The sequence below is a fragment of the Callithrix jacchus genome, chromosome 15 (genome assembly GCF_049354715.1).
Source record: "Callithrix jacchus isolate 240 chromosome 15, calJac240_pri, whole genome shotgun sequence".
NCBI lineage: Eukaryota > Metazoa > Chordata > Mammalia > Primates > Cebidae > Callithrix > Callithrix jacchus.
Window position 1 is genome coordinate 91,827,558 of NC_133516.1, and position 14,941 is coordinate 91,842,498.

A 14,941-nucleotide genomic window follows, 5' to 3' on the forward strand; every position below is an offset into this window, starting at 1 on the left:
GGTAGAACTTACTACCTCGTGCTGTATAAAAAACTGCCCCAAAACTCAGTGGATAGGAACAGTTATTATTTCTAATGATTTTGTGGCTTGTATGGGCTCAGCTGGGAGATTTTTCTACTGCTTTTGCTGGAGTCTTGCAGTCAGATGGCAGCTGGGCCAGAGTCATCTGGAGGCTCACCTCGGATGCTGGGGCAGCTGGATCTTTCTCCCACTCCGTACAGCCTCAGAGGGCTTGCATGCAGTTTTTTCAGCAAGGTGGCTGGGCTTTTTACACAGTGACTCAGAACTCCCAGGAGCACAAAAGGAGAAGCTGCCAGTGTTGTAGGACTTTCTCCTATATCACTGTTGTAGTTCAGCTAAAAGCTGGGTTCTCGTCATATGATCATGAAATACTAGGCTCGCAGACACTTTGGAGGGTAAGAAGGACAGGGTTTATTGGATGAAAAGGAAGAAAAAGGGAAACAGGAACTCTCAGCACAGTGCGAGTTCTGCTAGTAGGCTCCTTGCCCCTCACCCCCACACAGATGAGTCCTGGGTTCTCACCCCGGAAGAGGAGAGGCCAGGCTCTTCCCCGCTGCAAAGGGCGCGAACTTCCCACAGCTCTTGCCGGTTCTCCCGAGTATGCAGGTCAGCTGGAGGTTCTCCCGAGACCCCTTTACACTTGTGTGTCTCACCAGGAGGGCCATGTTGTGACTTTTATGGTCCCCAGGCACTTGTGCCTTTGTGGAACCTTTCATTTTATTAATGAAAGATTAAAAATAATATTTTATGGTTCAATTGGTGCAAAGATGAATATATTAATATTCTTTGAGAAGAGTCCTCTTTTTTATTCTATGCCTAAAAGAAGGCAATACATTACTATGGGTTACAAACACGAAGCAATATTGTGTTAAAGGACAAGTTGGCCTTGGCTGCCAGACCTTTTGTTGCATCCTATCAGTTAAATCAATGAACAGGCCAGGCCTCTGTGAAGGAACTACACACAGCGCACCTACCAGGAAGTAGGTTCACTGAGAGCCATCTTTGGAGATTAGCTATCACTTTTGATTAGAACACAGTTTCAAGAAAAGATACATCAACCTGTTTCCTTTAACTCATGACTGTGGAAATGGTAAGAGGAGAGCATATTTTCTGATGTAATTGAGAAGATGGATTTACCAGCTGTCCCCACTGGGCGATGAACTGAACTTATATTGGACAACAATAGTCTTTGTTCCCTAGAAATTTCACTAATGTCTGTTTTGTGCAGTTGTTTTGTTTCATTTAATTTTTTATATTTATTTATTTATTTTCAGGAAAGTCAGAAAAACCTCAGTAACCTGGGTGTTGGTCAGTCTGTGCATATCAATGTTGATTTTCAACCTCCTCTTTGTGTTTGGAATTGAAAACTCAAATAAGAACTTGAAGACAAGCGGTGACATCGAAAATATGGACTTTAATGATAATGTCATACCCCAGACAGACACCGTTAACACCCCGAATCCCACCTGCACTGCGATTGCTGCCTTACTGCACTATTTCCTGTTAGTGACATTTACCTGGAATGCACTCAGCGCTGCACAGCTCTATTTCCTTCTAATAAGGACCATGAAGCCTCTTCCTCGGCATTTCATTCTTTTTATCTCATTAATTGGATGGGGTAAGTGTTTGTATCTCCCCTTTCTCAGGAATTTAATTTTGCGGAAATCATTTAATTTAAACCAACACTTATAGAAGGTCTAATAGTCCAGGGCCTTGACGTAATTAAGAGGAGGTAGAAAAAAAAATGCAGTGATTGCTGAGAATACTTTCCATCTAGTAGCTTATACTCCAGTGAAGGAGGCAGATGGGATCAAGGCAAGAATACGAGATACAGCATAAACTGATGTAACTAACATGAAATTGTTAATTTCCTTATCTCTTTTTATTAATTTGATTTAAGATTTAGGCCACAAATGATTAACTTCCAGCTACTTTAAAGGAAATGTTTCCAGAAAGACAATCAGAGTGATCCTTTAAGCACAAATATGTGAAAAATTTGTTGCGTTCCAGCAAAGGAAGACTTGCTTTAGGTATATCTAAATTTAAATTTATTCAAGTGACAGGGAAACTATGCCACTAAAAGTGAAAATAGTGGTAAGAGTTACAAAGAAACCGGAAATAGGATTGATCTGTAGAGCCATCACTAAAAGGGAAAGGAAAACACTTGGAGGAAAATTATGTCCACTGTCGACCTACATATGTAGGATCACTGTGTTATGTCCGTAGTGAAAACAACATATATCCTGAAGAAGGTCTGATGTATAATTCATGTATGGTCTTTCATAATTAATCCACGTCTGGATAAAGTATTAATTCCATGCCTCTCTTTATCACATAGGAGTCCCGGCTGTAGTAGTGGCTATAACAGTGGGAGTTGTTTATTCTCAGAATGAAAAGAATCCACAATGGGAATTAGAATACCGGCAAGAGGAAATGTGAGTTTATTTTTTTTTAAATGTCCGATTGTTTGAACTAAGAGTGTAACTGTTCAGCGATATTGACTCCAAGTGTCACTGTAATTTGGACTCTATAATTGTCATGTTTAGTGGTAGACATTTCAAATTCTCAAAGAACACATTATAGTTTAAAAATGATGACATGGAAATCTCTCATGATAAGTCCTTTTGTAAAGCAGGTAATCAACTTCTAAATTTATAAATGTGAACTTCCTTATGTCAAATTTGTCTTCTTTCATTAAATCTGAAAATCATGACATAATAGGTATGATCCTTAGTAACCCTGTATCTTAGTTTTCTCATCTAGAAAATGGGAATCACAGTAATAGTAATTCCTATTCCGGGGTTACTGCAAGGGATCAATCGAGTGTAAAACATTTAGTGACGTGAAGAAGACGCTCTATATGTCTCACTCATATGAACCAATTCTTTGTTGATATCATTATGATGAATATTTCATGATGATTCATATATATAACAAATCTTACTGTGACTCCAGTGTGAATAATTAACTGTTGTAACAGAAGCATCTGACTGTATGGCATTTGCTTTTTATGGGTGGGGGTGAAAAGAAAGTGGAACTGAACTGAGACTCATTCTTTATACACATTTCTGCTACCAAATGGTAACTGCTCTTCAATTTATCTTCCCTTCTCATTTTATAAATCTAGCTATTCTTACTTCCAAATTCCACCTGAAGTTCCAAACTAGCACAAATGAAAGAAAAACTTCTGGAAATGGGCAAGGACTCCAAGGGAAGGCGGTGGTGTCAGGGAACTCACCTCTTTCCCAGGTGATCATGCCCAGCTGTAGGCTGGGAAGCTGACTGACTAGGCTTATCTCATGGTCCCAGACACTACTTTCTCTCTGTTTAATTATGGTTAAATATCTTTTTAGGTTTTGAAATTTGAACCCCACAATTAGAAATATCTAATTAGAGATACCCAAGATGCAAATATCTCATGGGGGAGGTAATTCACTTCAAATTGCAATATTAATTGCTGTTAACCCAGGCACAGGGCTAGACTCACTCCTTTAAAAGTCTTCAGAGAAAAGAAGCCAACTGACTTAAATTTATTCACACTGAGCTATAAATAATTAAGAGCAGCTCCTTTCCTGATTACAGTGTTAGTTGTTGGGGAAGATACGAGGTAGCTGATAATAAGAGAAGCTGGGGAGAGAGGAAAGGATGGGTGACATCAGCATCTGCCTCCTTCTGGACTTTCTCTCTCCCCTTCCACCCTACACACATGCCATCAAGGGTTACATTTCTTTAGGATGTGTTGAGAACCAGGAGGGATTATTTGGTTTTCCTGACTTATCCTCCTAGCAATTGCTCCTGAAGAGCCTGTGCACTCCCTCATTGCTCCCAGTTCTGCCAATCATCCTGAAACCCCTGACCCACTTACTTGAGGTACTGCTGTCTCTGCATAGAGACCCAGTTACAGGGTGAATGTAGGGCAGGTCACATTCCTTTTTAACGTTCTACCCCTAGTTCTTTGTACCACTACCACATAGGCCATTTGAGACATTCCCAAAGGGTTGAAGTTACCATGGAAAATTATAATTGGGAGGAAATTTTTCAAGTATTGCTTTTATGGTGAAGCTGTCTTTCTCCATGTTCCATGGCAAACTTACCAAGGAATTAAACACTTCATCTACATCCAATTATGATGCTTTCCGGATGTCAAGTCCATAGCATTTGTCAGATCAACCTCCATCATCCTGAAGATAAACTTGGCACTGTTTTATTTATGAATGGACTTATTATTCTATTTGTTATAGGCAAGAATGCCTTTTCATTTTTAAATTCATTATAGAGATTAGAACATCATTTCAGTATCCTCCTAGGTCATTCAGATTAGAAGTATGATTTCTAACAATTTAAATTAACACTGTTCCAATGCAAAAACATTTAGAAATCCTTTGGAATGTATAATAATGGTGTTTTACCTCCAAGGGAAAGAAAATAAAATTAATTGAATGCCAAATATGTGCCATAGCTTCTGACATCATTGTAATACCCAACAGCCTACCTTACACCTTCACTTGACTTTTTAATAGACATCTCCTCAGCTTCCCTCCCAAACCTGTCCATCTCATCATCTTCCCAGTTAATAGTAATTCTACCTTTCTAGGTGCTCAGATTTTGGAGTCATCCTTAATTCCCCTGCATACCACATCCAACTCATTGATAAATTCTTTTGCTTTACTTTTAAATATATCGGGAATCAGACTATTTCTTTTTTTTTTTTTCCAAAACGGAGTTTCACTCTTGTTACCCAGGCTGAAGTGCAATGGTGCGATCTTGGCTCACTGCAACCTCCGCCTCCTGGGTTTAGCTAATTTTCCTGCCTCAGCCTCCTGAGTAGCTGGGATTACAGGCACGCACCACCATGCCCAGCTAATTTTTTGTATTTGTAGTAGAGACTGGGTTTCACCATGTTGACCAGGATGGTCTCGATCTCTTGACCTCGTGATCCACCCACCTTGGCCTCCCAAAGTGCTGGGATTACAGGCATGAGCCACCGCGCCCGGCCAGACTATTTCTTAACATGTCCTCTCCTGGTCCCATATTATTGCAGTAGACTCCTAGCTATTTGGTTGGTGCAAAAGTGATTGCAGTTTCTGCCATTACTTTTGCACCAACCTAATCTTTCCTACTTTTGCTCATACTGTTTTCTCATTACTGTACCTGGACTAATGCTTTTAAACTCAAGACAGATCATGTCATATCTCTCCGTCTTCCTTAGGGTACAAGCAATCACCCACAAAGCTCCTACACAATTTGTATCTTTCCACTAACCTTATCCACTTACTGTGGTTGAGCCACACTAGCCTTTTTGTTATTTCTTAAGCTGTCACCTCAGGGCCTTTGCATGTGATGTGATCTTTGCCTGGAACCCCTTTCCCCATCATCAACTTCAGGTCTTTGCTCAAATATAGCTCTTTTTCCATGAGGCTTTTTCCCTGACCACTCTTTAAAATGAAACACCCCTCCCCTCCACACACACACCCAGTAATTTCTTCTCTCATGACCTGATTTACTTTTTCTCCATGGCATTTTTCACCATCTGACGTCTTATGTATTTTATATACTTTATCTATTTCTCTGTACTAGACTGTAACCTCACTAAAGAAGGGATTTTTGTTTTGTTCACTGCGAATACATTGGTGTCTAAAACGGTATCTAGCACATAGTATGTACTCTGTAAATATTTATTAAATGAATTAATTAAGTCTTTCAACAATGCCAGTCAGTAGGTGGTTACTATTATTCTCACCTCAGAAGAGAAAAAAATACCACACCACCACCACCAAAGAAAAAGCCCCGCAAAACAAAAACAAAACAGGTACAATGAGGTTAAGTAACTTTTTCAAACTCTTTTTAAATGTTGATATTTTTTAAATGCCCATCAATAGGAGACAGTTTAAAGTTATGGTATATTATTTCACTTTTCTAGTGGGTAGAATTCTTGAAAGTCATCTCAAGTGTATAAAGTGCTGTGGGATGCTAACTTTTCACAGATTTTTTACTTGAGTGAATGTCAATAATGTTAATAGCACCAGGAACCAGTATGTATACCTTTCTTAGTCTGCTGAAATAATTTTTTTTTTTCTCCACAGCTGCTGGCTGGCAATTCCAGAAAGCAAAGATGTTATAAGAAGTCCATTGTTATGGTCATTCATCGTACCTGTAGCCATTATCCTCATCAGTAATGTTGTTATATTTATTATAATCTCAATCAAAGTGCTGTGGAAGAATAGCCAGAATCTGACAAGGTAAGATTCCGAATGAATGGGAAGCTGCCAGGCAAGGCTCATCCAGCACTTAACACAGCTCCATCACGCATCTGCAGTTCCAGGAGCTTTCAAACTCAGACAACGGCGGGGCTATGTGGTTTGCAGGAGAGATTTGCTCTTACACTTTGAGAAAGTAGATCTTCTCGTGTTCTCACATCAGTATAGTCCACTTTCAATATCCTGGGTTTCTACCGTGGGTTCAACAAAGAGAGGATCAACTAAAAAATAAACCCAGAATGCAAGAAAAAAAAATTTTTCTTTGCTTATCCTAAATATTCAAGAAATCATATTTGAATAATTAAAGAAATGAGAGGGTTATGAGGAAATGCTGGTACTTGCATTTTCATTTTATTAATATAATCTAGTACCTATTGGCTATATTTTACATGTATTGCTTGAATTACACACTAGCACTAAAATTTCTTATTTATTTTATTATTTTTTGAGACAGGGTCTTTGCTCTGTCACACAGGCTGGAGTGCAGTGGCACAATCACAGCTCACTGCAGCCTTGATTTCCTGGACTCGAGTGATCCTCTCCCCTCAGCCTCCAGAGTAGCTGGGACTACAGACACACACCACCATGTCCAGCTAATCTTTTTCTATTTTTTGTGGAAATGTAGTCTCTATCACAAAGAGGCTGGTCTCACACTCCTGGGCTCAAGTTATCCTCCCCAGTTGGCCTCCCAAAGTGCTAAGATTACAGGCATGAGCCACTATGCCTAGCTTTAAATGTTTTCAAATTAGTGCCAAACATATAGAAATTTGGGGAGTTCACTTAAAAATTGGAATTTCTCTGGAAAAAACTGGAATATCTGGCTACTCTACACTGACATTCCCTGCAGGGGGCATGTGCTTTCTGATTTACCAATTTCTATCTGTACTGCTGCTCTCCTTTCTATAACCTTTCTAGCTCCAAAAAGCATTTTCATTGTCATCCCTGATATACAACAAGAGCATTCAGTTGAAGAGACAAAAAGCAGAAACTATTAAACACATATACTCTGCCCCTCCTGATGCCATCTCCACAGCATCAATTGATTGAAATACAGTGCTAATGAGACAATGAGCTCAGATTTAATTCTGTAAGATTTTGCTCATATAGTAAGTAGACTTAATATAAGCAAGCACATCTGTGAGCTTATAGTAAGCTTACAAACAGATCCACTTAGTATGACCAGATGAGGAAAAGCAACCATCTCTAGTGGGACTATATCTTTTCTTTCTTTTAATGTTAACATTTTATTTAAACCAGTACAAGCACCATGCTTAACAAAAGAGTGTCCAAAATAACCTTGCAATATGAACTAGCAGAGACTGAAACTACAGCTTACGAAGCTGTGCCAGTTGTCGGTTTTGTTGAATGATGATGGAAAACAATGTTTCAAGCCTCCTGAATGAGATGTTATTGGACCATCTAAATCAGTGGGAACTGCCCTGGCATGTTAATGATTTCAAACAATATTCAAGTAATTATATTTATATGAATTCTACTCCAAAAAGCAAGAAATATATTACTGTATATGAGCACTGATTTGAAATGTCAAATGACATAATAAAAACAAATTTCTCAAGAACATTCAGCTTGGGACCACTGGTTTTAGGTGACCTAGAAGATTATTAAATTCTCCAGAAATATAAAACAAGATTTGTCCAGAAATGTTTGAAACACATCCTCACAAAAGTTGTAATGGCTCAAACTTTATAGATTCCAGTATTGTCAGTCTATTGAACAAATAGGGACAGCAGCCATGGTAAGAATACTTGAATTGATAGAATACAAGTTACTCTCTACTTCCGCCAAACACCAGCATTTAAACTCTTATGAAAATATTCATTCATCACTAGTCCACATATGGATTAATGACATTGCTCAGGTTTTAAAAGTAGCCCAAACATCTTCTAAGTACTCCTTCCTTAATATCTATATGGGTTGGGGGAAACAGCCAAATTTAATTTGGTAATAAACTCCTCTCACTGGAAATTTTTAGCTAAAGTGTCAGACAAGGATACAGTTTATGGCTACAGTTGACTCCCAAAAATAGGAGATAAAAAGGGAGGGAAAAGTGCTGACACGTATTTTGCCACCCAGATTATTTAGTAATGACGGTAAAAAATTTAGCAACATGCTCTTAAAGAAGAATGTGTTTAACTGCCCTAGGCATTTAGTAAACATTTAGAACTAGACAATTTGAACATTTATTTTAGATGTCCATTAAACAGTCAATCAACTTTTTTCCTAATATAATTGCGTCAATACCAGAACAAAGTGATCACTATTCAAAACTCAAACATTTTGGAATAGTAACCTGAGGAGTTTTCATCATATGTGTTTTTGTTGTCACAGAAACCACACTAAATAATACTGTGATTAGGCCGGGGCGTGGTGGCTCACGCCTGTAATCCCAGCACTTGGGAGGCCAAGGCGGGCAGATCATGAGGCCAAGAGATCGAGACCATCCTGGCCAACATGGTGAAACCCCGTCTCTACTAAAAATACAAAAATTAGCTGGGTGTGGTGGTGTGTGCCTGTAATCCCAGCTACTCGGGAGGCTGAGGCAGGAGAATTGCTTGAACCCAGGAGGCAGAGATAGCAGTGAGCCAAGATTACACCACTGCACTCCAGCCTGGCACCTGGTGACAGAGCTGTCTCAAAATAATAATAATAATACTGTGATTACCAATTGGTTCTATTTTGACATTAGATGCTATGTAGAACTTAATGCAGAGCTGACAATTCAAAACTAACACTGACTAGAAGACCACAAAGGGGGGGTCCCAGGAAAAAAGTTGCTGCCAAAAATGAAAGATTAAGATTCAAGTCTGAATGGGAACAGTTCAGAAAGATACGGAATGTAAAAACTGGAATGATGAAATCTGGAGTTATTATTTGGGGGATGGCAGCAAAAAGACACTAAATAGCAAATGTACTTGAAAAGAACATTGCAAAATTTAGTAAGATGAAAGAGAAATCTATACAAATGTTTGAGAACACTTTAGAGCATGGGATTTGTAAATCTCCGCATAGAACAGATGAAATAAAAACGTTCTACTGGTCCTCTAACGTCAATCTGTTGTCTTGCAAAAAACATGTTATTGATTAGGAGTCAGACAAGCTCAAAAAAGCATGGTTTATCATGCTCTTTGCTCCTGTTAAAGAGAGTAGGGGAACTAAGAGTTCTAATGTATGGCAGGTCAGTATTGTCTGACACTATGGAGGACCTCCAAATTTAAAAATAAAACTAAAACATTCAAGACAAAGTAAGAAACTTCACTGAAAAATACATTCTTGCAGTAATAGTTTCTCTTACAGCTGCAAACCAGGTGAAACATTTCCTTCAGTCAAAAACATTAAAAACACTCTCTACTCGGATTGTATTTGCATATCTACAGAATTATATGCATGTAATTGTCCAATATCAAAATACCTGTTTAAAGAATTCTTAACCTTCCTGGGTGTTTTTTCTCTCTCTCTCTGGAAATTGGAGTAAAGAATCTTTTTCCTCCAAGAACCATAACGAACACCTACCCCAACACTTCTTCATCTCCAGCTAACTTTCTATTGCTTCCCAACTTCTAAATTAGTGAAGCCAAACAGTGTTGGGAACAGAAGATGTTCTATTCAATATGGTGAAAATCTCAACCATCTTTATTTGTCACAGAAACCTCAAAAACAAAATGCAAAGAACATATGAATGGAAAACATGCCAAAATTTAAATTTTGCTAGTTTTGAGATGATTACGGTGTTTTTCTTTTTTCTTTTTTGAGACTGAGTCTTGCTCTATCTTGGCTTACTGCAACCTCCACCTTGTGCATTCAACTGATTCTCCTGCCTGAGTCTCCCCAGTAGCTGGAATTACAGGCATGTGCCACCACGCCTGGCTAATTTTTGTATTTTTAGTAGAGAGAGGGTTTCACCATGTTGGTCAGGCTGTTCTCGAAGTCCAGACCTCATGATCCACCTGCCTCTGCCTCCCAAAGTGCTGGGATTACAGGCATGAGCCACTGCATCTGGCCCAAGTATTCTTAATATAAGACACTCACCAAATTTCATAAGTCTTTAGAATTTCTAGACCAATTATCAAATTAAGGTTCAATGTTTACTTATATATTTGTTTTTACAAATGTGCCAAATACCAGAATCCTTGCTTTATGCCAAGAATACCATCATCTAACAAGACTGGTTTAGTTAACTATTTAGGCATCCAGTTCAGAATATCTTCTGACATTTAGGATATAAGATGTGATTTCTATTGATGTGTTGATGTTATTAACATGGCCAAAGTTTTAAGATAATTTTTTTTCTATGGCACAAAACCAATCACAAGTATACCCAAAGTTTTAATTCTCAGCTGCCATATATTCACCAATGCAAGCAGATAGTTTAAATTTTTAAAATATTAAGTTGATTTATTACAATTTTCATTCACTCAAGAAATAAAAATTCCATTTCAACGAAAAATTGGTTCTGGAAATTTTCCTGCCAAAGTATTAAGGAGTTGTGTTTGCCTTACCTTTTAAACAAGTATCAGTGTATTCTTAGATAAAGCTTGCTAAATCAGATTTTCTCCAGAGTGATGTAAGGCTTAGCATCATTTTTATACCTGAGGCATAATATTCTTAAATGAACAGTGTACGCAGGCAGCTGAATATGCATTCTCAATAGGAGAGTAATGGTGACATTGATAAGTAAAAACCTAATGAACCACATTATTTTTCTTGTTTTCTTTCGCCTAGCACAAAAAAAGTTTCATCCACAAAGAAGACTGTTAGCACATTATCTGTTGCAGTTGTTTTTGGAATTACCTGGATTCTTGCCTATCTGATGTTAATTAATGATGATAGCATCAGGATCGTCTTCAGCTACATATTTTGCCTTTTCAACACTACGCAGGTATGGTGTGGATTAGTCTGAAAGTAGCAGAACATGTAGTGGTGGAGATGATACCACCTTGACCCATTGCTTAGTTACCTTTACGAGAGTATTTTTAACAAATCTAGTGTGTACATAGTAGGTAGGTATATTTATGGAGTAAAAGAGATATTTCAGTCTTGGCAAAAATGTTAAACAATCACATCAGCGTAAATGGGGTACCATCACTGCAAGCATTTACCCTTTTTTGTGTGTGTTATAAACAATCCAGTTATATTCTTATTTAAAAATGGACAATTAAATTATTATTGACTGTAATCACCCTTCTGTGCTGTCAAATACTACATCCTATTCATTCTAACTATATTTTTGTACTCATACCCATTAAGCATTCCCACTTTCCCCTCCGCCTGCCCACTACCATTTCTAGCTTCTGGTAATAATCATTCTACTCTCTATCGCCATGATTTCAATTTTTAAAATTCTTTAGCTCCACAAATAAGTGAGAATATGCAAAGTTTGTCTTTCTGTGCCTGGTTTATTTCACTTAACATGTTTACCTCCAGTTCCATCCATGTTGGTACAAATGACATCATCTCATTCTTTTTTGTGGCTGAATAGTACTCCATTGTGTATATGTACTGCATTATCTTTATCCATTTGTCTGTTGATGGATACTTCGTTTGCTTCCAAATCTTGGTTATTATGAATAGTGCTGTGAAAAACATGGGAGTGCAGATATCTCTTTGATATACTGATTTCCTCTCTTTTGGATATTTATCTAGCAGTGGGATTGCTGGATCATATGGTAGTTCAATTTTTAGCTTTTTTGAGGATCTTTCACAGCTGTTCTCTATAGAGGTTGTACTAATTTACATTCCCACTCAGCGTGTATGAGGGTTCTCTTTTGTCCACACCCTCACCACCATTTGCTATTGCCTGCCTTTGGATAAAAGCCATTTTAATCTGGGCAAGATGATATCTCATAGTTTTATTTGCATTTCATGACCAATGATGTTGAGTACCTTTTCATTGACCTGTTTGCCATTTGTATGTCTTCTTTTGAGAAATGTCCATTCAGATATTTTGCCCATTTTTAACTGGATCATTGGATTTTCTTCATATAGAATTGTTTCAGCTTCCTGCATTTTCTGGTTATTAATGAGATGGATAGTTTCCAAATATTTTCTCCCATTCTATGGGTTGTCTCTTCACTTTGTTGACTATTTCCTTTGCGATGCAGAAGCTTTTTAACTTGATGTGATCTTATTTGCCCATTTTTACTTTGGTTGTCTGCACTGTGGGGTATTACTCCAGATATCTTAGCCCAGTCCAATGTCCTGGAGTTTTCTCTTGATGTTTGCTTCTAGCAGTTTCATAGCTTGAAATCTTAGATTTAAGTCTTAATCCATTTTGATTTGATTTTTGTATATGGTAAGAGATAAGGGTCTCATTTTCATTCTTCTGTACATGGGTATGCAGTTTTCCCAGCACCATTTATTGAAGAGACTGTCCTTTCCACAGTGTATGTTCTTGGCATCTTCATCAAAAATGAGTTCACTGTAGCTGTATGGTTTTGTTTCTGGGTTCTCTAGTCTGTTTCATTGGTTGATGTGTCTGTTTTCATGCCAGTTACCATGCTATTTTCATTACTATAGCTCTGTAGTATAATTTGAAGTCAAGTAATATGATTCCTCCAGTTTTGTTCTTTTTGCTCAGGATCGTTTTGGCTATTCTAGGTCTTTTGTGGTTCCAATACATTTTAGGATCATTTTTTCTTTTACTGTGAAGAATGTCATTGATATTTTGATAGGGATTGCATAGAATCTGTAGATTGATTTGAGTAGTGTGGACATTTTTGAAATATTAATTTTTCAATCCATGAACATGGATTTCCATTTTTTGTGTCCTCTTCAATTTCTTGCTTACGGGTTTTAGAGTTTTCATTGTAGAGATCTTTCACTTTTTTGGTTAAGCTAATCTTAAGGTATTACATTTTATTTGTAGCTATTGTAAATAGGATTACTTTCTTAATTTCTTTTTCAGATTGTTTGCTGTTGGCATATAGAAATGCTACTGACTTATATGTTAATTTTGTGTCCTGCAACTTTACTAAATTTGTGAGTTCTAATAATTTTTTTTTGTGGAGTCTTAAGTTTTTTTCCAAATATAAGATCATATCATTTGCAAACAAGGATAATTTTATTTCTTCCTTTCCAATTTAGATGTCTTTTATTGCTTTCGCTTACCTAATTGCTCTGGCTAGGACTTTCAGTACTATGTTGAATAACAGTAGTGAAAGTGGGCATCCTTGTTGGGCTCCATATCTTAGAGGAAAAGCTTTTAGTTTTTCCCCATTCAGCATGATACTAGCTGTGAGTCTGTCATATACAGCTTTTATTGTGTTGAAGTATGTTCCTTCTATCCCCAGTTTTTAAGAGTTTTTACCCTGAAGGGATGTTGATTTTTTTAGCATCAATTGAAATGATCATGTGAGTTTTGTGTTTCGTTTTGTTGATATAGTGTATCACATTGATTGATTTGCATATGTAGGACCATCCTTGCGTTCCTTTGTCATGATGAATGACCTTTTTAATGTGTTGCTGAATTTGGTTTTCTAGCATTTTGTTGAGGATTTTTGCATCAATGTTCATCAGATATATTGTCCTGTAACTTCTTTCTTTCTTCCTTTTTGTCTTTCTTTCTTTCTCTCTTCCTCTCTTTCTTTCTTTCTTGTGTCTTTTTCTGGTTTGGGCATCAGGGTAATACTGGCCTCAGAGAATGAGTTTTGAAGTATTCCCTCTGCCTCTATTTTTTGGAATAGTTTAAGTAGGATTGCTATTAGTTCTTCTTTGAATGTTTGGTAAAATTCAGCAGTAAAGCCGCAGGTCTTGGGCTTTTCTTAGCTAGGACATTTTTTATTACAGCTTCAATCTCATTACTTGTTACTGGTCTGTTCAGGTTTTGTATTTGTTCATGGCTCAATCTTGGTAGGTTGTTTGTGTTTGGAAATCTGTCCATTTCTTTTAGGTTTTCTGATTGATTGGCGTAGAGTTGCTCATAGTAGCCACTAATGATCCTTTGAATTTCTGTAGTATCAGTTCCTATGTCTCCTTTTTCATATCTGATAGTATTTATTTGGGTCTTCTCTCCTTTTTTTTTTTTTAGGCTGACTAAAGTTTTGTCAATTTTGTTGATCTTTTAAAATAACAACTTTTTGTTTCTTCCATCTTTTTTTCATTTCATTTTCACTTATTTCTGTTCTGATCTTTATTATTTAAATTCGTCTACTAATTTTGGTTTTGATTTGCTCTTGCTTTTCTAGTTCCTTAAGATGCAACATTAGGTTATTTGAAGGTTTTCTATTTTTTTGATGTGGGCAATTATTACTATACATTTCCCTACTGCTTTCACTGTATCCCATGAGTTTTGGTATGTTGTATTTCCATTTTGATTTGTTTCAAGACATTTTTAAACTTCCCCTTTAATTTGTTTCTTGACCCACTGGTAATTGAGGAGCATATTGTTTAATTTCTATGTGTTTGTATAGTTTCTAAAACACTCGTTATTGATTGCTAGTTTTATTCCATTGTGGTCAGGGAAGATACTTGACATAATTTCAATTTTTTTTAATTTTAAAAGATTTGTTTTATGTTTTAACGTATGGTCTGTCTTTGAGAATGATCTACATGCTGAGGAGAAGAATGTGTATTCTGCAGCCATTGGATGAAATGTTCTGTAATTATCTATTAGGTTCATTTAGTGTATAGTGCAGAGTAATTCTGAT

At 37.1% G+C, this 14,941-nt stretch overlaps 1 protein-coding gene across 3 annotated transcripts in view; it reads left to right on the forward strand.

Moving 5' to 3' along the window:
• The window catches only part of ADGRG7 (adhesion G protein-coupled receptor G7), a 79,195-nt gene that overhangs the window by 39,036 nt on the left and 25,218 nt on the right, over positions 1–14,941 (forward strand). For all 3 annotated transcript variants that reach the window (XM_002758880.6, XM_054246104.2, XM_054246103.2), the window contains 4 exons: positions 1,296–1,639; positions 2,360–2,456; positions 6,105–6,260; positions 11,019–11,175. In XM_002758880.6, coding sequence (XP_002758926.4) covers positions 1,296–1,639; positions 2,360–2,456; positions 6,105–6,260; positions 11,019–11,175 — 754 coding nt within the window. The remainder of the gene's footprint in view (positions 1–1,295; positions 1,640–2,359; positions 2,457–6,104; positions 6,261–11,018; positions 11,176–14,941) is intronic.